Here is a 27668-nt window from a genome sequence, read left to right on the forward strand (position 1 = left end):
ATCTTTATGATTGGGAATGGTCCAATGAATTTAAGTGCTAGCTTCTTGCAGGGGACCCTTAATTTGAAGTATTTTGTAGACAAGTAGACATGCTGGCCTACATGGAAGAGAGGTTGTGGACTCCATTTTCCTGTTGTTTATAGTCCGTTTCAGACTTCTGTAAGGCCTCCCTGACCACTGATCATACTCGATCATCATCTGTGCCACCCATTCTTGCAGCCCTAGTTCCTTGGGGGCTTCCCGGGAACACTCAGGGATTGGAACAAAATCTACTCCAGTAGCGACCTGGAAGGGGGTGAACCCGGTGCTATTGTGGACTGCATTATTAAATGCTTCTTCATCATAGGGGAGTAAGTCAGCCCAATCAAAATGTTAGTGCTTTATGTAGCAGCTTAATTATTGCTCCACCATTACATTAGTTCTTTTGGTGGCTCCATTGGTAGTGGGATGGAATGCTGAACTGAGGCCTAGGGAGGACCCCACCCTAGCTAAAAATGTATGCCAGAACTTAGCGGTGAATTGTACCCCTCGGTTGGAGACAATCCTCTGCGGTATGCCATGAAGGCAATATATGTGGGTAGCAAACAGTTTTGACAGCTTTGTGGCTGACGTGAGACTGGGACAAGCCACAAAGTGAGCTTGCTTGGAAAAGAGGTCTATGACTATCCATATCATTGTATTGCCTTGGCTGTTCAGTAAATCTACAATGAAATCCATGGCTACGTCCTCCCATGGTCTGACAGGAGTCACCACTGACTGTAGGAGTCTGGGAGGTTTTCCTTATTGTTTTTTCATGGTGGCGCATATGATGCATATGATGTAACTATGCACGCAGTCCTCCATATCCTTTTTGATGCACGGCCACCAAAGTTGCTGATTCATTAGGTGTAAAGAAATCTGAAATGCCCAGCTGTCCAGGCATCATGGCAGTGTCGCAGCACTTCGAGCGGGAGAGTGCTGGGTACATAGATCTTGGACCCCTTCCAGGCAAGGCCCTCCTGTTGTGTGAGTGTGGGTCGGTTCTCCTGTAAATTGGTCGGAAGTGCGGCTTGGATGGAACAGAGTATGTCTTCCATCTGCACCTTCGGTTGACCTGTGGATGGTGCCTCTTTAGCTGGTCGTGCCTGGAGTTGCAGGGTTGGTATCATGGCTTGAACTATCTCCTCCTGCCTGCTAGCATACTGTGGTTTCCGAGACAGAGCGTGTGCTAAAAAGTTCCTCTCACCGGGTATGTACTTCAGCCTGAAATTGAAGTGTCTGAATTTCAATTTCAGCCTGAATTTCAATTTCAGCCTGAAATTGAAGTGCCCACGGCACTTCTTTGGCTGACAGCCATCATGGGGTTTGGAGGGCTTCCAAGTTTTTATGGTCCATCCAAACCCCCCCCCCTTACAGAAGGTGTCTCCAGGTCAGCAAGGCCCACTGGACTGCAAACGCCTCCTTTTCCCATATAGCCCATTTGTATTTGGTGTCATTCAGCTTGCGGGATGTGTAGACACATGGTTGTAGCCCCCCCCCTTTGGTTTGCAAAAGAACAACGGCCACTGCCACATCACTAGTGTCCATGTGCTACAAATGGTTTGGTAGGATCTGGATGTTTCAATACTGGTTCCCTGCAAATAACATTTTCAATTGTTCAAAGGCTTGTTGACAAGGTAAAGTCCATGGCACAGGATTTCCTGGGCATGGCTTCCCTTTTAGATATTTAGTCCTTAAGAGATCCATTAGTGGGAGAGCCATGTGGGTGAAGAATGGGATGAACTGGTGATAAAAACTAGAGAACCCCAGAAAACTTTGCAATTATTTGCGTGATTTCGGAGCCTGCCAGTTCAACACTGCTTTCACCTTTGTGGGCTCCATCTCCACTCCCATCTGGGAGATGCAGAATCCCAGATTATCCAGCTTTGACTTGTGAAACTCACACTTGGATAATTTGATCCACAGCTAATAGTTTGCTAAGGACCTGACGCAAACTGAACAGGCTGATATGTTCATCCAGGGTCTTGGTGTATATGTTGCCTAATGTCACAGATTATCATTGCATCCCATGCAATTTTTCTGAGGTTTACTTGACACTTCCTGTCAGGTTCCGGTAGTTTGCAAGGAAAGAAAACACCACAAAACTCAGTTCTGGTTTGTAGTAAGTTTATCCTCTTCATTTTACTGACCACCATGTTCCCCATGTTGTGAAATGAAGTCAGGGCTGTCCACCCAGTGCTCCTATCACCATTTAAACCTTCCCACTGCCCTGCCCTTGCCACGCGCACTCCACCTCCACGCAGTCGCCTCAAACACCGAAGCATGCCCAGTCCGCATGTGCCCATTCCACCTCTCATTATTAAGACATCTGCGGAGGCAGCAGCAGCATCAGTGTACAAGATGGAGTCCAGAGCCGCAGGTATAGGGGCGTAGTTCAGCGACGCAGTCCTCCATTCTCCAGTGCCACCATCTCCCACCAGAATGGAAGTCCCAGGCCACCAGGTGGGCCAGGGCTGACACTCTGCTCCATGATGGTGAACCTATGGCATGCATGCCACAGGTGGCATACAGAGCCATTTGTCAGGGCACGCAAGGCATTGCCCTGTCAGCTGGCCAGCGCGTGTGTGAATACTTGCCAGCTGACTTCGGCCTTCTTTTGAGGCCATTTTGTGAAAAACCGGCCCTATAGGCAAACTGGAAATTCACGAACAGACTTCCGGTTTGTCTGTAGGACTGTTTTTTGCCCTCTGGAGTCTTCAGGGGCCTTCAGGAAAGCCTCTTGAAAGGCTCTGGAGGTCAAAAATCAGACAAACCTATGGACAAACCAGAAGTCGTCATTCCTGAACGTCCGGATTTCCTGTAGGTCCATTTTTTATCCTCTGGAAGCTTCAGGGAAGCTCCTGAGGCCTCCGAAGGGCATCCGGGGGGGGGGGGCGCCTCTGGGGCCTGGGGAGTGTAAACAAACTGCGCCCAAAGTGGGGGGGATTCGCACACATAGCATTATGGGTGTGGCACACCTGCACACGACCCCCTGCATTCCCCCCGCTTTTGGCACAGGAGCCACAAAAGGTTCACCATCACTGCTCTATTGGTTTGGTGACAAATGATATGGGGGCTTCAAATGTTGGGGTTCCAATGGGAGAACATCAGAGTGGAGGTGGTTGATCGATTAACAACAGATCCTATTCTGCTCCCATCCTCCCTATGTTTTAATTGGGCCACTCTGTGTGTTTGTTTAGGCTTTTGTCTTTGTACAGTTTTTGGTTTTAAGATTGCAAGCCTCCCACAATTATCCTAAGGTAAGATGGACAGCCAATAAATGTTCTAAACAAACACAATATTATGAGCTTTACTCATATGAGATACTCACCTCCAAAATGTACATAACAGTTTATGGTATGCAACTAGTGCATCAATATATGACAATTTTAAAACTCTATCTTTGCTGTGGAGAAAAGCATAATTGATTTAAAATCACAACATATTCTGAGATGCAATCCAAAGCATACCATGTTGGTTTATTTCCATACTTCCATAATTGATCCATCTTAAGAGGTTTTAATATACAGAGTCACTTGTAAGTAATACTTCTGATGTATTGCAATGTCTGTCATTTAAGGATGTACATCATGGAAATGGTACGCAGCAAGCTTTCTACAGTGATCCCAATGTCCTTTATATTTCACTACATCGCTATGATGATGGAAACTTCTTCCCAGGCAGTGGAGCCCCTGATGAGGTAATAATATGATAAATATGTCTTTTCAGTTTCTTTTTATAATACATTCCTATAACTTTGAAATTAAGTGATTAAAATGCTCATTTTTTCAGTGCTGTTGTAACTTTGAACAGTCACTAAATGAACTGTTGTAAGTCAGGGATTACCTGTTCACTGTATATATGAGAAAGAGAGAGAGGTCTGCAAGGTACAGACTATGCAGTCCACTATGTGTTGGACTCGGAGACAGTCCAACACATAGTGGTAGGAAGTAAGGTACATCAGGAAAAGCATGTACTGAACAACACAGCCACATACCTGGCATAATGTACAGGAACATCTGCACAGAGTATGGGTTAGACTGTTCCAGATCCAGATGAGAAATTCTACAGAACATTATGGAGAATAATAGGACTAAGATCCTGTCAGGTGTCCAGATCCAGCTGGACAGGCAGGTACTATCCAATCAACGAGACATTGTGGTAGTAGACAAGGACCAAGAAACAACAGTAGTGATAGATGTAGTGATCATTTTTGATTTATTAAGGAAATAAATAGGATCAATTCCACAAATGACAAAAGAAATAAGACTGTATTATTATTGGAAGGATACAGGCTGATATATGAAAGTTGATAATAAAAAATTAGTTAATTTTAGTAATTAGTAATTCAGTAATCTCTAGAGTGCTATGTTAAATAAATAATTGTTAAGGATAATAAGGTACATACATGTGTTGGTTTGATGAGAGGAAATTGATATAATTAGCAAATGGATTTCTGTTAATAAATAATAACTATAACAATAACAATGAAATGACAAGGGATATAGTTAACAATATATATATGTACTGGTTTAATAAAAGGAATTGGGATATAAATTGTAAACCGCGATTTGGAAAAGAGGATTAGAAATCTTGTTATCGAACATAATTAATTTTTACTTAGAACATGCTACACAGGGGTAATGTTATTGGATGATATTAGAAATAATTAATGAAATGCTACTATGTGGTTGCATTTTTAATTTTGGACTATTTCATGAAAAAGGATGTTAAAACAACCTCAGTCAAATGAGAAGCGTGGTATGTTGATAATAAGATATATAAAGATTTTTGATTTAAAATATATAATGTGATTTGAATTATAAGTAATGACTATGGAAGAGATGCATGAAAGTTATTTGTAACCAATCGACACACTTCTACAATATGGCTAGTGATTAGTAATTTAGTAATATTTTAGAGTGATATATTAAATAAATAATTGATAATGATAACAAGGTACACACATGAGTTGGTTTGATGAGAGAAAACCTGATATAATTAGCGAATGAATTTCTATTAATAAATAACAATTATAATAATAACAATGAAATGACAAGGGATATAGTTAACAATATATATGTACTGGCTCAATAAAAGGAATTGGGATACAAATAGTAAACAGCAATTTGGAAAAGAGGATTAGAAATTTTGTTATCAAACATAATTAATTCTTACTTAGAACATGTTATAAAGGGGTAATGTTATTGGATGATATTAGAAATAATTAATGAAATGTCATTATGTGGTTGTGTTTTTAATTTTGGACTTTTATGCAAAAGGACGTTAAAACAATTATAGTCAAATGAGAATTGTGGGATGTTGATAGTAAGATATATAAAGATTTTTGATTTAAAATATACAATGTGATATGAACTATAAGTAATGACTGTGGAAGAGATGTACAAAAGTTATTTGTAACCAATCGACACACTTCTACAATATGTAATGAAAGATGATTTTTTGTGTGTGTTGTATTTGTCTGCTTAACCAAAAATAAAAAAAAAATCTTTTCAAAAAAAAGGAACAAGCCTGGACAAGCAGATTGCCCAGGTAACTGATTATCACAACATCCAAACCGACTTTCTGAGTGGTTCTAAGTAGTAATAAAAGTCAACGGCGCTAATGACATGAGAAAACCACTGGACAGAAAAGAGAGAGGTCAACCCGACCTGAACCTGCCCGGCTGACAGCAACCCACAGCAATACACTGGGTCCTGAATCAGCTCCTCTCAAAGTCCACTGAAATTCTACAGATGCAGGGGGGGGGGGGACATGGTATCTACTGTACGTCCATGACTCCAACCCCAATGCCAAGGCTAGAGCCACCACACAGGGCATGACTGGAACGGGGCCACAAACGACATACCAATGCATATCGGAAGGACCTCCAGGCTGCAGAGGTCCCTCCCCACCCAGACAAAGATGGGGGGGGGGGACTGCAGGCAACAATGGCCAGTTGCCAGAATCCTACGATAGTTTTGACGAGGGCGAAAACAATCCAATGGTGATATGACCAGTTAATCCTTCCATTTTTCCAATACGCCAAAAACAGGAAGCCAGGAGGATTTTCAAGCCTTAATAGGCTGCACTAGATGATTGATCAACTTGAAACTGGGGATCAGAGCAAAAAGACTGGCCCACCCAATCCAGTCTGAACAGGTCAACGGGTCAGGCCACCCACCTGACTGAACCAGTGAGACTAGAGCTAGCAGATCACTGGGAAGTAATTCAATTTGTTATAGCCCCCAAAATTACAGATGCAGTCATACTGAGACTCTCCTGGCTAGACAGGTGGGGACTGACCATCTGGTGGCAAGGAGGTACCCGCAGACTTAGGATAGAAAAGGTGGCCCAAACCCCTTCCACACCAGCAAGCAGACAAGCAGGGAACCCCCCCCAAAAGAACCCACCAGAACAACTGGCAGCCACATCCGACAAAACCCCAGAGACCGAATAGATCCCAGGGGAATATCACGACCTCACAGAAGTATTCAGCAAGACCGAGTACAACATTCTGCCCCACCACCACCACCATGAGGCAGACTGCACCATCGAAATCATCCCTGGGGCAAAACTCCCAAGCCCAAATTGTACACCATGACACCCTGGGAAATGCAAGAAATGTGCAAGTACATAGATGTATTGGTTCATTGAGGCAGCCAAGCCACGGGTCGCAGCACCATTCCTCTTCAAAGAAAAAAAAGATGGAACTATGAGACTATTAGAGGAATCAATGCCATGTGCATACACAACCTATACCTCTCTCTCTCCCTCATGAAGAACATGCTATCTCACCTGACCAAGGGAAAAGTCTTCATCAAACTAGACTTCAGAGAAGCATACTACCGAGTACGGACTAGGGAAGGAGATGAATGGAAAACAATGTTCAACTGCCCCTAGGGAGCTTCCAATTCAAAGTGATGCTTTTCATACTGCAGGGAGCCCCAGCAGTGTTCATGCAATTAATAAACGAGGTGTTGCATGAGCCCCTTCTAACAAGGAGGTCCTCGTCTACCTGGGTGACATCCTCATCTACCCAGAGACCATGAACAACCACATACCCCTGGTCCAACAGGTACTGGAAAAACTTCTGGCAGCCAACCTGTACGTCAAGCTATCAAAATGTGAATTTCACTGTGCACGGCTAGACTACCTGGGTTACCGAGTGTACAATGAGGGAATAGAGATGGACCCAGCTAAAGTTCAGGCCGTCTTGGGCTGGCAACCCTCAATGTTCCTTCTAAGGTGTGCGGCTGCACGGCCATGCACGTGGCAAGAAAACACAGTGCGGCAGTTTCCAACTGCCGCGCAGTGATTTCTAATGTCACAGGCTCCGGAAGCTGAGGGGCCTCAGATTTTATGTCCTGGTTAGGGTTAGCACGGTGGGGACGGTAGCAGGAGCTTACGTGGCACGGCCAGTCTCCTAGGACCTCCTAGGCGCCGGCTGCACCACTCAAACTACCGTCAGTCGCCCTGTGTTCAGCAAAGCAAGCGCGGGGAAGTCCATTGCAGGTGGCTAGAACTGGCCGCCCACAATGGACCACCCCAGACTTGTTTTGATGAGCACAGGGTGACTGATTGTAGTTTGTGCCGGCTGCGCCGGCTCAAACTATCATCAGTCACCCTGTGTTTAGCAAAGCAAGCCCGGGGTGGTCCTTTGTGGGTGGCCAGTCCTAGCCACTTGCACCCGGTGCTGCAGCTGAAGTGAAGCCCCAAAGCCCCCGCCGCCACCGGAATAACTGCTGCTGCCTCCTCCTCCTCCAACAGCACTGCCGGATTTGCCGCCTGGCACTGTGGCTGAGGTGAAGCTGTCAAAGCTCCTGCCGGCGCCCCTGCCCATGGCAGTGGCGCTTCCTCCTCCGCTCGGAGCACCTGAGCTGGGCCCCATGTTACCCCTGCCCCCTCCTCCTCCTCCATGCTTTTGAGGAGCTATGATGCCTTTTTTTTCCTGCGGGGCAGAAGCTGGACAGCAGGTGCAGACCGACCACCGGATGGGAAAAGGATGCCGGAGCACTGGCAAAGGTGAGGTGGTGATGAGGAACCTGATGGTGGCACCATTGCAGGAGCAAGTAGGAAGGTGACAGAGGGGGCAGGAGCAGGAAAAAAAAGGCCTCATGGCTTCTCAAAAGCACGGCGGAGGCGGCTGGGGTAACGCGGTGCCCAGCTCAGGTGTTCCGAGCGGAGGGGGAGGCACCACCACTGCCATGGGCAGGGGCGCCAGCAGGAGCTTTGGCAGCTTCACCTCAGCTGCCAACACCATGTGGCAAATGCGGTGGTGCTGTTGGAGGAGGAGGCGGAAGCAGTTATTCTGGTGACGGCGGGGGCTCATCGGCATCTTCAGCAGCGGCCCTGCCCCTGGTGAAAAAACTGAAGATAGAGCAGATCCAGGCTGATGACATCACCGCAGCTACCCGGTCCGGACGGAGGTAGCCAGAGTGGCGCTGAGGCGAAAGAGCAACATGACTGGATGAGGAATTTTGGGAGTTGAAGTCCACAAGTCTTAAAGCTGTCAAGTTTGAAGACCCCTGGGTTTTTTCCCCTAAAGGGTTAAGGGTGCAAGGATCTTGTAACTTCACAGCTTTAAGACTTACGTGCTTCAAATGCCAGAGTTTCTGAGCCAACATTTTGGTTGCTGAGAAGAAGCATTGTTAAGTGATACTGATATTATATAACACTTTTAATTAAGCGGGTACCTTGAATAAACATAACTTTGAGTTTCAAATAATACTGATTTCGTTGTTGTCTTAGGTGACATTTGTGAAAAAAATTCAGGTGCTCAGGCATGAAAATGTGCCGCTCAAACACTATACTTTTCTGCTCACACTGAAAAAGAATTAGAGGGAACATTGGCAACCCCCTTGCACCTGCAAACAGCTACAAAGCTTCCTGGGGTTTGCAAACTTCAATAGGCAATTCATCCCCTGGCCAGCTGGTGAGCTGAGGGTAGTTCGCTGCAGGGTATGAAGTGGGGGAAACAGAGTGATTTGGACTGTAATAGACCTGTTCTCCAAACAGGCCCACTTCATACCCTGCAGCGAACTACCCTCAGCTCACCAGCTGGCCAAACTGTTCCTGAAGCACATCTACTGCCTGCATGGAGTACCTCGAAGAATTATCTCAGACTGAGAGTCCAGTTCATGGCTAAGTTCTGGAGGGAGTTCCTGCATTCCATTGGGTCATCCCAGGGCCTTAGCTCGGATTTTCACCCAAGCACCAATGGGGGTGGGGGCAGAGAGACTGAACAACATGTACCTGAGGTACTACGTGAACTATCAGCAGTCCATTTGGGCAGACCTTCTGTCTTTTGCTGAAGTCGCGTACAATAATGCTGTTTACAGTGGCACAGAACTAACACCGTTCAAAGTAGTGAGCAGTATTGACTTCATCCCAATGCCTGAGTATCCAAGGGACCACCACCCCTCTCCTCAGTCATGTTGACTGACTGGATGTCAATGCTAAAAACAACCTGGGAGAATGTCAAAAAAGCACAGGCTGAAGGGGCACAAACCTATAAGAAACAGGCAGATAAACACCGAGCACCGAGCTCTGCAATGGCCATTCTGGGTGGGAGTGAAGGTTGACCTCTCCACAAAATATTTGAGGTTAAAACTCCCTAGCAAGAAACTGGGGGAAAAGTTTATAAACTGAACTTTTTGGATACTTTTCAGGTGCAGTCCCATGTAGAGCACATTGCAATAGTCAAAACAGGAGATGACTAGGGCATGGGTGACTGTGAATAGGGCATGTTGGTCAGGAGTGAAATTCAGCAGGTTCTGACATGTTCTGGAGAACCGGTAGTGAAAATTTTGAGTAGTTCGGAGAACTGGCAAATATCTCCTCTGGCTGGCCCCCAGAGTGGGGTGGGAATGGAGATTTTGCAATGTCCTTCCCCCAGAAGTGGGGAGGGAATGGGGATTTTGCAGTCCCTGCCTTGCCCACCAAGCCATGCCCACAGAACCTACCGGAAAATGAATTTCACCACTGTTGTTGGTCCAGGAAAAGACATAATTGACACACAATCCACAGTTGTGCAGTGGCCCTTCTGGTCATGACTGCAATTTACACCTTGAGCAAATCTAGGAGAACCTTAGCTTATGCACTGTGTCCATCTGTGGCAGAGCAACTTCATTCATTCAAGATAAAGATAAAGTTGGCAATTCTTCATGGACCAAATAGCCATTCTTTCATCTCAGGCTTAACAGCGTCCATGCATTGTGAGAGAGAAGTCATGGGCCACGGCCCAGGGGTTGGGGACCCCTGAACTAGAAGGTCAGCTACACTGAACTTAATAATAGGGATGAAATGGCTGAGGGAGTGGAAATTGTAGGAATTTGGGGGAGTGAATCTGTTTCACCATTCTTGCTTGTCAGAAGGTATAAAAGGTGATCATATTACCTCAGGACACTGCAACTATTATAAATATGAAGTAGTTGCCAAGCATCTGAATTTTGATCACGTGACCATGGGGATGCTGCAACAGTCTTGTCTTGCACTCTCAGATTTGCAAACGAGTAGGGAAGGTAGGGTATTTCCTGGTTGGAAGGTGTGGATCTCTTGGTGGAGATTTGAATAGGATTGCAAGGAGCAATCCTGTTCAAAGCCCGATTCAAGCCAGTGACTAGGAACTCAGCAAGCTTACACAACAGATAGTGTCATGAATGTATTTAAAAGTTAAGATTGTTTATACCTTTACATTCCAATCACACTATCATAATAGTGAAGGAGGGGCATTCAAAGTTTCTCCATTGGTTTGTATTTTCTCATATTATATTGTATAAGAGCTATTAAATGATTTGAAGTGCTATTAAAGAAATAATCTTATAGATATTTCCTAAATACATAACCTGTTTCATTCTTTTTCTCCATTTTCTATTTCTTAGGTTGGCATAGGATTGGGTGTTGGTTTTAACGTAAATATAGCATTTACTGGTGGTCTTAATCCACCAATAGGAGACCCAGAATACTTGACTGCTTTCAGGTAATTTTTAATTTTCAAATTTTTCTTAGCTTGGTGGGTCATTAGGAATATCTGTATGTTAACAAACCACAATATTCAAATTTGTACACATGCTAAGCATAAGCTTTATGCTTATTTAAAAAAGAAATATGTTACATAAAGGCAATGCAAGTTTTAATGTATAAAATTTATCTCTGTATAACTTTTGTTTATGATATATTTCTCATGTGATATTTTTCATGCTATTTATGTTAATAGTGGTTCTTTTCAACTTATATTTCTTATATGGCATTTTCATTTGTAATTTTTGATGAGTAAGTCTCATTTTAATAAAGTCAAGGCACTGGCACAGCCTTTATTTATAGAATTAGATTAAGGAAAATAATTGCTGGAACAACTGTAAAATTATCCTAAAATCCATTTTAGATAAATTCCAAGGGAAAATGTCAAGGCCTCTTGAGAATTCCCTGAGGCACCCTCCAGGAGTTTTGGGATCACACTTTTAAAAAACACTGGCCTAAAATATGCCATAATTTAAAAAAATTAGCAGTAATTCTAAATAAAAAGCTGCATGAGTCAGATAGATAACACAATACAGATGTTTTTCACACAGAGACTTATTTTCCAAAAAAAACCCTACCCTTAATATTATGAGAGAGGCAGTTTGTTTTATGTTAAGAGTTCAAAATCCCTCATTTCAAAAATGTCCGACTATTGTGCATATATCCTCTATATCTCCTCAATTCTAAATGTTATGGGACACATATAGGTAGCCCTCAACTTACAACTACAAGTAGATTAGAATCTCAGGCACTGAACAAAGCTATCACTAAACAAGGCAATCACTTGATATCTTCACTCAATGACCACAATCCCAGCACCCCTAATAATCTCTGGGAGATAGTTAAAGAAACAGAGTGAAAGAGCTGCCTGCCAAGTTCACCTCCCCCTGTGCACAAAGCTGCAGGAAAGGAACTTGGATTTTCAGTACCCCTCTGTAGTCAGCCCTTGTAGACAAAAGGTAGTCCTCTCAGCAGGTGGCTTGCAAACTATCCACATTGATTTTCTGGGGAAACCAGCAAAGGGGATTGCAAATGATAATTGCATGCCAAGAACCCAAATCATGATCATATGACTGGGAGGTAGCATTACATTTTACAAGAGCTGGAAGATAACACAATGTAACTTTGAACAGTTATTAAACTACCAATCATAAGTAAAGGTTCAAATGTACATTGATTAGAGGTCTCTCCATTATAGAAATGTATTTATTTGATTGAACACAGGAAACAAGGTGCAATAGCAATACCACTAAGATGTTTACAGAGTCAGCATATTGCCCCCAACAATTTGAGTTCTCATTTTGAGTTCTCACTTTACTGACCTCAAAAGGATGGAAGGCTGAGTCAACCTTGAGCCAGTGAGACTCGAACTGCACTTTAATCACACAGTGAGGAATAAAAACTAGTATATTTGTTCTCTTTCTCACAACATTTATTATATTCCAAAGCAAAACATTTGAATTAAGCTAGACAACTATTCCTAAATATTTTTGTCCAAAATAGTGTAATACTAATACTAATAGTGTAATATTAAGAATAAAAATCCACCACAAAGCCTAGGGGAGTTTTTTTTACTGTAGTTGGTTGCAGCCAGAGTACTTCCAAAACAATACTAAATGCAACCAACAGGAACTATAGAGTACTGTGTACTTTGTGCATCACAGAACTGACAACAGTGCTCCATATCCTTGAATTCACCATTAATCCTTTCAGTTCTGTACTCTCAGTGCACAATTTCATTTATTAACCATGCATCCTAATTAGATATATGCAGATGAAGCATGCATTTTAAACTTAATATTAATATTATGAAATGATTGACACTCAGCTGTACAGTTTAATTTCTTAAGTGCCAATCATTTCAGTCAGGACTAAGCAAATGTAGTTGTATCTGGTTAGCGTTATATATGATCCATAGAATTTCACATGTACAATGAATAATTCATTGTTTTCTGTGCAACTATTCATAAATTTGTAGATCAATGTACATTTTTTCTATAATTATGAAGGAAAATGGTAAACCTCAGAACTTCTGCTTTACAGTATAAGCTACAGTGTTCGTTTGTAGCTTTAGCATCTTCTTTAGTTCTTTTCTCATTCTTTCTTTATTTTTTATTTGTGTTAAAAATGCCAGTGAAGAAGAAAACCGAAAAGTTCAGAATCTTGGTGAGGTATAGTAATCTGTTTTCTGCCTTTTTTTTTCTTTTGGGGATTGGCTATTCATGATGCAGAACAATAGTAATGCCTATTGCTCATGAATTTGCTCCAGATGTTGTACTGGTGTCATCAGGGTTTGATGCAGTAGAAGGTCATCCTGCACCTCTTGGGGGATATAATCTATCGGCAAAATGTAAGTTATTTAAGGTTGTTAAATTTCACATACATTTGTTTCTGTATTTACAATTAGGACCTTTCAGCTTCAAATTTAGCAATCACTGTTCTCATCTCACTCTTTATGGAATTTGAGTGGTATCAGAAATGGTACTCTGTTAGTACTTATTTTGCAATCATAATTGGGACCACCAGCTCTTTTGTTAAGTGAAGTGGTTGGTAACTGGGGCTGTGACTGTGACATTTTCCCACTCCCCCACTCTTTGGAATGCTCACCTCAGCTCTAGGATAATTCTTTAAAAGTTTGTATTTACATTCTTGGAGAGGGAGGGATTATAAGAGAATAAGTAGACATACAGTGGAGAAATACACATTGAAAACAATGAATCACCAGACCACTCTGTGAAGGGAGGGGGAGAAAAATGTGATTTCTGTAGGAAGTTTTTCCTATCCACAGATTAAAGAGTCAGAGATAGGACAAGATTGGCACATTGGATTAACTAATAAAAGTTTATTTTATCATGCATGCCACAAATTTATTAAATATCTCAGGCTACATACTTACAGAATTTCAGTGTTATAATATTTCCAAATATGCATTATTTTAGTGCATTCATTTTGTGATATATTTCCTTTATATATCCAAGTCTAAAAATTCTGGGCTGTAAACAAAGCACATCTTTTTTTAAAATGTTTTTTAATATATGGGAGCACTCTGATTTTCATATAGACTCAAAAAATGAATTGATTACATTTGCATTAAAGTTCAAATTAATTCTAGTCAATTTGAAGCAGACTATGTATATTATCATCATGGGAATAGGTTTGAAAATGGAGACAATGATTTGAAATATTTCTGATTTTTCAGATGAATTATTTTTTGTGCTTATTCTTATTCTGCACCAAAGGTGGGTTCCTACCGGTTCGGACTGATTCGGCTGAACCGGTAATGGTATGGTGGTATGGGTCGCTGGAACCAGCAGCAACCCAGATGTGCCACACCCCCGAACTGGTTCTCCAGTTGGCACCATTGGCACCACCATCTTGTTTTTAAGTTCTCCGCATTTGCAGAACAGCAGTTTTAATTGAAATACGCTCACAAGCGAACCGGCAGTAAAGCTGCCAGAACCCATCCCTGTTCTGCAGCTTATTCTTTTTTCCTTTTTCTCAGGCTTTGGGTATCTCACCAAACAGCTTATGGGGCTGGCTGGAGGACGAATCATTCTGGCTCTTGAAGGAGGTCATGACCTAACAGCCATTTGTGATGCATCTGAAGCATGTGTTTCTGCTTTGCTAGGAAATGAGGTAGAAGTAAAAATGCAATTTATGTTTTCTCATTAATTGACAGTTTATTTTTAAATATATCATGATGTAGATATATTTCTTCATTATGGTCTCTTTGAAATTACAAGAATTTTGCACCAAATCACAGTTCCAAAGCAAATCATTGTGGTGAGAGCCCTCTTTGGAAAGTAGTTCCTAAATAGATCCAACTCCAGTTTTTCCCTTAGTTCATTTTCCTTCACCATACTAGGAGTAAATTGGCATTTTTTTTCAGAACCTGACAGATTCTGTGGGTTTATTCTCACTTTAGTTTTTTTCCATTTAGCATTTCTTCTTTCATCCTGTTTTCTACTGCTTCAGTTCTCCCATACTGTGAGAAACATTATGGGTCCCAAATGCTTCATTTAGGAAGTGCCAGAGAAAAAATAGGAAATATCACTACTGGATACAACTATTTGTTGTATTTTTGGCCAAAAGAGGTATTTTTGATATTCAGAGCCACTTAAATTTTAACAAATAAGGCAAGAGAAACCAGTCTTCCAGATTTTGCTGTTTGGGAAATGAATAAGAGAATATTCGGTCCATACCTCAAACGGCACCTTGCTCCCTTCAAGGAAGTGCCTCCATGTTAAGAGCTCCCAGCCCACAGTGTAATCTTCCTCCTCCCAAACTGCCCATCTACACTCCATCTCTGACAGTTATCTAGAGAGGTGTAGGTGCACAGCTGCAAATTCCCTTGCTCGTTCCGCTGTAAGAGTACAGCCCCCACTGCCACATCACTAGCATCTGCCTAGATGACAAATGGGACGGTCAGATCTGGGTATTTTAGGATAGGTTTGGGTGCAAACAAGCGTTTAAACTTTTGTTTTTTTATAAAGTTTAACATTTGTATTGGGTTATAAGATAAAATAAGATACAAAATACAAAAGTATACAAAAGAAAACATCGGGGAGAAAGAGGCGGAAAAGAAGCTTAGACAGCTTTCCATAGATCCATCTAGCTAGCAGAACTCCACTGGGCCTTCAACTGTTTTGATCGTTTTCTCAACATTTCTACTAGGGCTGGGTTAACCAGGCAACTAGTGTAGTCTGAGGGCTGATAGATTGGCTTTCCAATTGGCCTGCCAATTGGATAATTAACTCTATGGGGATTCTATGGGGACCGTTACTGGCATAATTGGGCCACATACCAAGTGGTCATCATTGCTCAGTCCCTGGCCATTGGTTGGCGGGATCAGAGTTTCTTTGCTAATTTTGGGAGACGGGGAGAACTTGGTGACCTCTACCCCCTTCAACGTTGTTTCTCGGATCCACTAAGACAGTTTAGTGGCATTCCTAGGGGGACTGGAGATCACCAGTCTCCTGGTCTTGCACTCTGCCACCTGATGCCCCTCCTGACTGCAATTGAAGCAAGCAGTTGAGTGTGGCTGCGGCTTCTGCAGTTTTGTTTGTTTGTTTGTTTTTTGAGAAAATTTGTTATTGTTATAGTTAAACAAAAAAAAACAAGAAAAAAATCATCTTTCGTTACATCTTGTTGAAAGCGTATTGATTGGTTACAAATACATTCTGTGAGTTTCTATTAAGAAATAGAAAAGTTTCTATTAATTCGATTAAGTAAGATATCTAAGCATTTCTTCCCCCCTCCCCGTAACACACCTGTATGTATCATTAAATATTGTCCATACATATACATATATACAGTCCTTACATATACTTCATTCAAATCAAGTTGTACATTTTAAGTCAAGAAAGAAAAGTTATGTATTTTACTATCCCTGTACCATAATTCTCATTTGGTTACCATTGTTTAAACATGTTTTTATCTAGAATCATTTATATTAGAAGACACAACCACCTACTGGCATTCATTTGCAATTTCAATAGATCTCCAATACCATTGTACCTTTATAACATATTCTAAAATTAATTCGATTAAGTAAGATATCTAAGCATTTCTTCCCCCCTCCCCGTAACACACCTGTATGTATCATTAAATATTGTCCATTAACATTTCATTGTTATTATTGTAGTTAACTAAGGGTTATTTACTGATTATCTCACCTCTCCTCTCCAGGCCCACACAATATTATAACTTTATAACCATATTTAAACAATGATTTATTAATAAGATTTATAGGACTTTTCCCACAATCCCAAATTAGTTAATTACATGCTAAAAAAATAAACATTAGACATCTAAGACAATCTAAGAGATATTCACATTTCTACTTGACAATCACCCAGAATGTACATTAGCATTTCTATGGCCTGGTTATTTATCCTAACTAGGGTTATTATTTCTCTATTAGTATCATAATAAATTTATGTTAATGGATAAACATTCAATGGTAATCTAAAACAGTCTATAAGGTACTAAAATCTCTACTTAATAATCATCAAAAATTAACTAGCTTTTTTCCATCAATTGGCATTATTAACCAGTATCTTTCCAGTAACAAAATGGTTCTTCATCTCTCACCAGTTGTGTCAATTCTCTGTCCAGAACCTTTCCAGGGTTTAAGACTTCTCTCCGCATTTTGAAGATTAAATGATCTCTCATGTGGTTTTGTTGCCCTTGAGTTGTTATTAATGTAAGCTTAACATTGGTTGTCAGGTTTGTTTCTGAATAGATGTCTCTTATTAACTCCATCTTTTTCGTTTGTTCTCTTTCTCCTTCATCTTGGAGTTTGGGGTGGAGCACCAAATTATCAAAATCACTTTTCCAGGTTCCCTTCTTTCCACCTTCACTCACGTTTACTCCATTTATAGGTTCATCTGAGTTCTTATCTTTGTTTTCTGTATTTTCATTCGCTTTTTTTATTTCTGGGGCTATAACCCCATCATTTTTTTTTGTGATACCCCATAGTCTGTCCCATTTCTTGTCAAATCTCTCACGTCCTTCTGAGATGTTTTGAAGTCCAGCCAAAATGTTTTGAATTATCAAGTTTTCTTCATCTGAGTATTGCTCCATTTTTTAGAGTAAGGAAAAATATAAAGAGAAAGCAAGAAGAATTTGGTACTATCTGCCACTCTAGCCTGTCACAGATTTTGAAGAATATATCTATTTTTTATTTTAAGTCTTAGACAAATGTTCTTTTATGGTTTTCAAAGAAGAAGGGTTCTAAAGTTTTGCTTTCCTTTTCCAATTCTTGTCAAAATATTTTACACACACCACTATTTGTGACCTTGGGTCTTTATCAGGTTTTAAAGAGAAGTTCCAAACCCTTCTGTTGCACAGTCAGTGTAGTCAGATAAGAGTGAACAAAGGAAACATTGTTACAACAGCAAAAGAAAAAAAGCTTCAGACTTGGGCTTCCAAGTGGCAGATTCGACTATTTTAAAACCTCTTTCCTTAAGTATCTTTAATATAATATTGTAATAAGTAGAAGAAGAAATTTATTAAAGTAAAAAGAGTTTTAATTTAAGCCAAAAAAGTTAAAGTCGTGAAGGGAAATAGAGAAAAAAGGATCCCTTCACCTCAAGCAGAAAAAACGGAAATGTTACAATCACTCAATCCACAAAAGATCATTACAGGCAAGAGCAAAAAACTTTCTAAGGCAGTCCAATAGGGATTAAGTACGCCGCTTTGTTCTTGCTTAATGGACTAATTTAGCTTAAGAAAAGAGTTGACAACAGAGAATAATGGAAGGAGAACAGGGAGAAAATAATAGGGAGGAGGAAGAGCAGCAGAGAGAGGAGGAAGTGAGACCAAAAACAAGGAGCCAAAAAAGAAACTAGAGTTAATAAAAAACAAAGACAGGTAGAGAATTAGGAGGATGGAAGAAGAAATTCAATTATTGTCAGTAAATATTAATGGTTTAAATTCGCCAACAAAAAGAAAGTGTATCTGGGCAAAATTAATAAAACAAAAGGCAGGTATAATATGCTTACAGGAAACACACATTAAAAAACAAGATATAAAATGGAATGGAATATCCTAAACTAGGAAAATTATATTCAGCATCAGCAGAAGAAAAGAGAAAAGGGATAGCCATGTATGCTAAAGAGGGGATAAAGACAAATTTAATTTATGCAGACCCAAAGGGAAGAATATTAATGATAGAGAAATGGATAAAACAAAAATCAGTACTACTGGTAGCAATATATGCCCCAAATGAAAATCAGAAGGACTTTTATAAAAAATTACATGAAAAAAATAGAGAAATTGGAGTGAGGAATATCTGTATAATAGGAGATTATAATGCCATAATATACAGTAAAAAAGATTACATAAGTGACAAAAAAAAACTAAAAATAAAAAAAGTATTACCAACAACCTATTTTGAGATGATAGAGAAGCTAAACTTAATAGATATTTGGAGAAAAAGGGAACAAAAAAAAACAATTTACTTTTTATTCCAATCCACACCAATCCTGGTCACAGATCGATATGGCATGGATGAATGGGGAAATTGGGGCAGAAATACATACAATTGAAATATTACCAAATATGTGAGCGTATCACAACCCTATTAAAATAATTTGGAAAGGGGAAAAATCTAGACGAAGATGGATGTTAAATTTGCAAATATTAAAAGAAAAAGAATTTATTCAAAAATGTAGAAACGAATTGGAGTTATTCCTTAAGGAAAACACAAAAGAACAGACATCTATATAAAATTTATGGGACACCATGAAAGCTTATTCCCATGGAATTATTATAGTGGTACAAAATAGTAGATGAATTGAACGAATTGATAGAACCCTTGACGTTGGAGATGTATAATGAGGCACTGATGAAAGCAAAAATACAAGATTCATGGAGGGAAGCACATATTACATTAATATTTAAAGAAGGTTCAGATAAAAAACAGATTCAAAACTATAGGCCAATCTCGTTAAATGCCGACTATAAAATATTCACAACAATAATAGCGGAGAGATTGAAAAACTATTAAATGACTATATACATCCAGACCAAAATGGATTTCTCCCAACAAGACAAATCAGGAATAACACTAGAATAATAGCAAATATTTTAGAGTACTATGAGGCGCATCCAGAGAAACAAATGGCACTTGTCTTTCTGGATGCACAAAAGGCATTTGACAATTTAAATTGGGAATTTATGACACAACAAATTAAGAATATGAAACTAGGGGACCAATTTGAAAGATTAATAGAAATGATATACTCCACCCAAAGGGCAAATATATTATTAAATGGGGAAAGTACAGAGACCTTTAAAATAATGAAAGGAGTAAGGCAGGGTTGCCCACTATCACCTCCACTCTTTATCCTGACACTTGAAAGTCTTTTAATAAGAATTAGACAAAATTCGGAGATAAGAGGAACTAAAATTAAAATCAGGCCTTTACAGATGATTTGGCATTTATTATAGAAGACCCGCTAGAAACAGGAAATACTGTAGCATAATGCGAGAATTAGAAAAATATGGAGATGTAGCAGGGTTAAAGATTAATAGAGAAAAGACTAAAATGATAACTAAAAATTTGAAGGAAGAACAAAATAAAGAGAAAGAATAATATGACTGCAAGTGATAAACAAAGTTAAATATCTTGGAATATGACTAACTGCAAAGTGCTCAACTATAAAAGAAAATAATTATACAAAATTAGTGCAACAAAAAAGATCTAGAATTATGGGGAAAACTACAACTATCATTATTAGGGAAAATAGCGATAAAAATGAATGTACTACCAAGACTATTATACTTATTTCAACAATCCCCATAAAGTTGGGTTTTTTTTTTAATTGAATTGAATAAGATTATATTAAAATTTATATGGCAAGGGAAGAAAGCCAGGATAAAGTTGAAAGCTCTACAGAAGCAGAGGTGGTATGGGACTCCCTGACTGGGAGCTTTATTACAAAGCAACAGCACTAACATGGATCAGGGATTGGATAAATTTAAAAAATAAAAGAATACTAACATTAGAGGGCCACAATTTGCAAACGGGATGGCATTTTTTCCTATGGGAAGAGGGTAAAAAGAAACAAAAATACTTTCACAGACACTATATTAGAGATGCACTGATACAGGTCGGGAATAAAATTAGAGAAAAACACTATATGAAAATACTGACATGGCTTTCCACTATGGAAGTCATGACACATCCCAATTCACTAGATCTATTGAAAATGGGTTAGATATAATGAAATTTTAGACAGCCAAAGGAATATGAAAACAAATGAAGAATTAAAGGAGCAAAATATAAATATAGATTGGTGGCCATATCTCCAACTACAATCGAGATACAAAAAAGATGTAAAAGAATATGGAATATACACAGAATTACAACAAATAGATAACATTTTAATTGGCCTGGAAAATAAACTCATAATGAAAATTTACAAATATTTATTAGAAGTAACATTAGAAGAAGAAAAAGTTAAAGGTTGCATGATAGCATGAGCCAAAAACTTTGGTTACAACATAGAGCTAGTGGATTGGGAAGGAATTTGGAACACAAATTATAAACTAACACGATCAGCAGCACTTAAAGAAAATATGTACAAAATGTTTTATCGTTGGCATTTACCACCAACAAGATTGGCTAAAATGTACCCAAACATGAAGCCGACCTGCTGGAAGTGTAAAAAAGTACAAGGGACTTTCTATCACATATGGTGGACCTGCCTGGAAACACAAAAATATTAGACAAAAATCTGGAAATGGGTGCAAGAAATTACAGAACAGATAAAATACAAACCCGAAATTTTTCTGCTGGGAATAATCAAAGGGAAATATACAAAGAAAATTAAGTACATATTAACACATCTGCTAACTACAGCTAGAATAGCATTTGCCCAATGTTGGAAACAAAATAATATCCCCTCGGACGAATTAGTGATACAAAATTTTTTGGATTGTGCAAGAATAAAATTAATTAAGCCAAATATATATATATATATATATATATATATATATATATATATATATATATATATATATATATATATATATATATATATATACATATATATATATATACATGTATATATATATATATATATATATATATATATATATATGTATATGTTTTTTATTTGTGCTGATAAATAAATAAAGGGAGACTTTATTTATCAGCACAAATAAAAAACACATATATAACAAAGGCAACAGTAAAAATATTGGGTTTCTGTCGTGATGGACTCTTGTGACGAGCCGATTGACAGATGATGGAAGCAGTTAGCTTCCTCCCATAATTGGGGCTTACCAGGTAATATATATATATATTAGATGTTTACAACCCCCGGTATGCCCAAATATGGGAGGAAGGTCACTACTTCCATTCTCTGTCCTTCGGCTCATCACAAGAGACCATCCAGGCATTAACCCAATATTTTTACTGTTGCCTTTTTGTTGTAACAAATACAACAATATATATATATAAATACATAGAACTGTGTATAAAGATGGGTAAACATAGAAGTGAAATAATACATACATGTACAGGTATGATGACATAATAATGTTGATATAATGACTAAGATGTTGTAGAAGGGAAAAAAATAATAAAAAAAATAACCTTATAGAATTAGGGAGAAAATTAATTTTTCTGAATCAAACTACAAACTACAATATAGATCCATGTTGGCGAACCTATGGCGCGCATGCCACAGGTGGCATGCAGAGCCATTTGTCAGGCCACGCGAGACTTCGCCCTGTCAGTCTTCTTTTGAGGCCGTTTTTTGCCCCCCAGAGGCTTCCCTGAAGCCTCCAAAGCATGAAAAACCGGCCCTACGGGCAATGTTTACTCATAGGACTATTTTTGCCCTTCATGGAACCCTCCTGAAGGCCCATGATGCCTCTAAAATTGGCCCTACTGACAAACTGGAAGTCACCATTCCTGAACTTCTGGATTCCCCAAAGATCAGTTTTTCACCCTCCAGAGGCTTCAAGGAAGCTCCTGAGGCCTCTGGAGAGTGTCCGGAGGGGTCAGGGAGGGCTGTTTTCCCCTTCCCCAGGCTCCGAGAAAGCCTCTGGAGCCTAGGGAAGGCGAAAAAACCATAGCACGCGCGGGGGCGTGTCACTGATTGTGCGCATAGCATTATGGGTATGGCACACCAGCGCATGACCCCCCTGTGCTCCCCCCGCTTTTGGCACAGGACCCCAAAAAGGTTCGTCATCACTGTTCTAGATAGATGGACACTCCAGGAAAGTGTTTTATTGAAAACTGGAAAAAAAAGTTTGAGATTTTTTTCTTGTTTTCTAAGATACTTTGGTATATAGCCATGATGGTGAACCTATGGCACGTGTTCCACAGGTGGCACACGGAGCCATATTTCCTGGCACACAAGCCATCAGCTGGCTGGTATGCAAGCATGTGTGTGCCCGTCAGCTGATTTTCAGCCTTTTGGAGGACATGGGGAGGCAGTTTTCGCCTTCCCCAGGCTTCAGGAAAGCCTCCAGAGCCTGGGGAGGGCAAAACTCCCCTCCATAGGAGGGTCGTGCGGACATGCGCAGGGCAATGGTCATGCGCACATGTGCAGGTAGGCGAGGCGCATCGAATTTTGGGTGTGTGCATGCACGTGTGCGCGATAGCGCATGCACACATAGTTTTGGCACACCTTTACAAAAATATTTGCTATCACTGGCATATAGTATAGCTATTGAGCACTAGGATTGTGCACACTTCAGAAATGTTTAAAACGTACTCATCATATATGTGAATGTGGACTAAATTAGTGGATAAGCAAAATGCTATGGACATAGTATACTGATTTGACAAAGTAGACTACAACCTATTTCTTAGTAAGAAAAATGTAGGATAGACAGCATCACCACCAGATGGATTCGTAAATGACAAACAGCACTCAACATATAGTCCTTAATCAAACTACATTTACATCTACATGGAAGGAAGGAAGCAGTGGGGTATTCCAAGTTTCTGTCTTAGGCCCAGTACTCTTCAATATTAGAATCAGAATAGAGCTGGAAGGGACCTTATGTCAGGGTTTCAAGTAACATACCCATAGCAAACAAAACTCTGAGGCAAGTATATTCCTCAAAGAATAAGTCCCAAAATGGCCTCATCCGGACCAGCTTCAAGGGCTGACACCTTGGTGGTCTTCTAATACCATCTCCTATACCATTTCAGCCATCCAGTCCCTTCTTAAAAACCTCCAGTGATGAAGCACCCACAACTTCTGAAGACAAGCTGTTTCACTGGTTAATTGTCCTCAGTGTTAGGAAGTTTCCTCCTTAATTGAAGATTGCTTCTCTCCTTGATTAGTTTCCATCCATTGTTTCTTGTCCTGCCCTCTGTTGCATATCTTCATAAACAATTTAGATGAGGGAATAGAAGGGAAACATATCAAATTTGCAGACAGCACCAAGCTGGCAGGAATAGCCAACCCCAGAAAATGGGCTCCACAAGGTGGAGAACGCTCCAGAACACATGAAGAACGATTGCAGGAATAGGGTATATCTAGTCTAGTGAAAAGAAGAACCAGGGATAGCAGTATTCCAATATTTGAAGGGCTTAATATGCTTTTGGTGTGGAATGCAATGCAAATGGGGAAGGTGCAGAGAGTCTGTGGGAAATTACTCCACTTTTCTAGTTTCTTATAAAAGAAACTTATAAATCTAGTTAAAATAATCATCTAAATGTTTTTAATTTTCTCAGTTACACCTCTGATAACTGCATGCCATAAAGTCATACATTACTTAGGTCCCATTCATTTCATTGGTCTGCCTTGTATTACAGGGTTGAAAATGTAACAGAAAGAGAGACGATTATCACAAATGGCAGTTGGATATAACTTCAAAGGATGTCAAATCACATATTTTTACTTAAATCTAAATTATTCAAATCATATGTTCATTATTTATTTTAAAAAGTGATATTCTAAATTGTATTTTTTATTATCTCAGCTTGATCCTATTCCTGAAAAAATACTACAGCAGACAGCAAATATTAATGCAGTGCATTCCATTGAGAAGGTCATTGAAATACACAGTGAGTACTTACAAACAATAGTTTTCCTTCTACATTTAAATCAAGGCTTTATAGAATTCAAAACGCTGCAGGATATTCATATAACCCTTTGTGTCGTCCGTCCTCTCCCCCCCCCAATTTTATCTAACATCTGCTTGAATACATCCAGCAGAAATGTACTCAAGTAGCCAGTCTGCCAATTATTTTTAATTTTAATCTTTCCTTAACCTCAGTTGGAACATGCCTTCCATTGCTTTGAATAGTGTCCACCTTCTGACATGCGGTTTCAGAGGTACAAATTCAAATGTCTGAAAACTGAAAACAGTTTTCTTCTTTCAAGTCTACATTGATTTCATACGCAACTTGGGATTCAAGTAAAAAATCAATTTAAAGTATATTTAAGAGCCGAGGTGGCGCAGTGGTTAGAGTGCAGTACTGCAGCCACTTCAGCTGACTGCTAAGCTGCAGTTCGGCAGTTCAAATCTCACCGGCTCAAGGCTGACTCAGCCTTCCATCCTTCCGAGGTGGGTAAAATGAGGACCCAGACTGTGGGGGCAATATGCTGACTCTGTAAACCGCTTAGAGAGAGGGCTGAAAGCCTTATGAAGCGGTATATAAGTCTAACTGCTATTGCCCTTGCTATATTTCTGCCAAGCCAGTAATTTCACAAAGCATACTTCTCATTTGTTTTCTCTTTCCTTTTCTTGTTTTTCTGTTCTGGTTTGACTCTGTTATTCATTCTGTTGGGCAGAGTGGTGGCTCAGTTAAGATGTTGGTTGGAAAGCCGGCAGCCCAGGTTTGAGACCTGGGGCTCACATGATGGGGTGAGCTGAGTCCTTGACCCTGCTCCTGCCAATCTTGCAGTTTGAAAGCATGCAAATGCGAGTAGATAAAAAGGTATCACTTCAGTGGGAAGGTAATAGTGATCAGTGATATTATGCTGGCCACATGACTGTGGAAATGTTTTTGAACAATGCTGGCTCAATTGCCTTGAAATGGAAATGAGCACCACCCCCTATTACTCGGCAACAACTAGCCAAGTAAAATCCACAGAGACACCTTATCTTTATTCATTCTATTATTTTGTCAACGTTTGTGAAACTTAATAAATTCATCTTGAATTTTAGTTAATGTCTTCTAGGTATTTTCTGCCCTGGGAAGCCTAAGCTTTAATGAAATGTTGCAGAGGATCAAACCCTGTGGCAGTCTATCTAATAAAGAACTAAGAATTTCCTTTGAATATGATTTTTAAGACAGTTATGTTTCTATTTAATTACTCACTTTTTACTATTCTTAATCAGGCTGTCATGGGGCACTTTATTCAATGGAGCACTTGTTGGAAACAGGTAGTCCTCAACGTACAGCCATTCATTTAGTGACCCTTTGAAGTTATGGCACTGAAAAAATGATTTATGATTATTTTTCACACTTGCAAATGTTGATCCCCATAGTCAAATTTAGATGCTTAGCAAATGGTATGTATTTATGATGGTTGCAGTGTCCCAGGATCAAACGATTATCTTTTGTGACTTCTGACAAGGAAAGTCAACAACCTAACAACCATGTTACTAGCTTAAGAGCTTTTGATTCACTTAATATTTGTTTATTCAGTTCTGAATTTCTGTTGATCAGTTATTCCCTAACTCCTCCTTTCCAATGTTATATCTTAAATTGTCTGACAGAATATTTTTGTATACTATATTTTTGGAGTATAAGACGCACCTTGTCCCCCCCAAAAAAGAGAGTGAAAATCTGGGTGCGTCTTATACACTGAATTTTTGGCCTCCTAAAAGCCCACTTCGTGCATCCAGTTTTTCACAAAAATGGACGTGCAGAGTGTTTGGGAGGCCTGAAAAGTGCTCCTGGGGTCTGGGGAGGGAAAACATGAGCAAAAACTGGGCCTGTTTTTCACAAAAATTGGTCTGCTTTTGCCCTCCCAAGCCACCAGGAGAACTCTGCAGGCCTTCTAAACTCTCTGCACACCCTGTTTTTTTGCAAAAAACCCAGGGTTTTTCTGCTTGTTTTTAGCCCTCCCCAGTCCCCAGGAGCACTCTTCAGGCTTCCCACATCCTTGTCACACCCCATTTTTGTGAAAAACAGGCCCATTTTTGCCCTTCCCAGCCCCCAGGAGCACTTTGCAGGCCTTCAAACTTTCTTCCTGCCCCTTTTTCACAAAGTGCAAAGGGTTTGGAAGGCTTGCAGAGTGCTCTTGGGGGCCAGGGAGAGCAAAAATGTTTTGTTTTTTTTTAATTTACCTCTTCAAAATCTTGGTGCATCTTATACTCTGGTGTGTTTTATAGTCTGAAAAATACGGTAATCTGTATTCCTTATTTCTTTATTTTTTCAGGAAGTCCTTGGAACATTTCTCTAGTTCCAGTAAATTAGACAAAAATAAGTCTTCCTATTTTCCTGCAGCTCTGTTTGCCCTCTTCTCTGTTATTTCCTTGTATTTATTCATTTATAAAAGGGATACAAGAAAATAACAGAGTAGAGAGCAAATGGAGCTGCAGTAAAATAGGGAAATATATTCTTACTTTATTTATATATATTTTGTAAAGCCTCTTAGAAGTAAGAATCTCCCAGATCTGTTTCATTTTGCAGCTTGATGATGCTTTTCTTTGTTTAATAGAAAAATAATAGTAATGATTCCATAATAGTTTTAATTTTCCTTTAGGTAAATATTGGCATTCGCTTCAACATTATTCTTCAACAGTCAGTTATTCTTTGATAGATGCACAGAAGTGTGATAATGAAGAAGCAGAAACCGTAACAGCAATGGCATCTTTGTCAGTTGGAGTTAAACCACTTCCTGAAAAAAAGTAAGTTTTATTCTTTATCTTTTTGGAGGAGGGGGTTTCTTTGAGTCAGTGCTGACTCCTGGACTAGTCCCGACAGTTTTCTTGGCAAGATTTTTCACAAGTGATTTACCACTGCCTTCCTAGGGCTGATTAGCTCACGTTCACCCTATTGGCTTTGTATCTAAGGTGGAACTAGAACTCCCAACCCTAGCCTGATGCCTTTACTACATCAAACTAGATCTTTGTTTTAATATATATTGTTTTTACATTTAAAACAGTGCAGCACTGCAAAGTTGAAATAACCATAAATC

The 27668-nt window shown here is 39.7% G+C and overlaps 1 protein-coding gene across 7 annotated transcripts in view; it reads left to right on the plus strand.

Annotated features, from left to right (window-relative positions):
- Positions 1-27668, plus strand: part of HDAC4 (histone deacetylase 4) — a 286678-nt gene that overhangs the window by 245799 nt on the left and 13211 nt on the right. For all 7 annotated transcript variants that reach the window (XM_032214587.1, XM_032214590.1, XM_032214588.1 and 4 more), the window contains 6 exons: positions 3599-3718; positions 10902-10999; positions 13272-13390; positions 14543-14676; positions 24496-24580; positions 27234-27378. In XM_032214587.1, the coding sequence (XP_032070478.1) occupies positions 3599-3718; positions 10902-10999; positions 13272-13390; positions 14543-14676; positions 24496-24580; positions 27234-27378 (701 nt within the window). The remainder of the gene's footprint in view (positions 1-3598; positions 3719-10901; positions 11000-13271; positions 13391-14542; positions 14677-24495; positions 24581-27233; positions 27379-27668) is intronic.

The sequence above is a fragment of the Thamnophis elegans genome, chromosome 3 (assembly GCF_009769535.1).
Source record: "Thamnophis elegans isolate rThaEle1 chromosome 3, rThaEle1.pri, whole genome shotgun sequence".
Classification (NCBI taxonomy): domain Eukaryota; kingdom Metazoa; phylum Chordata; class Lepidosauria; order Squamata; family Colubridae; genus Thamnophis; species Thamnophis elegans.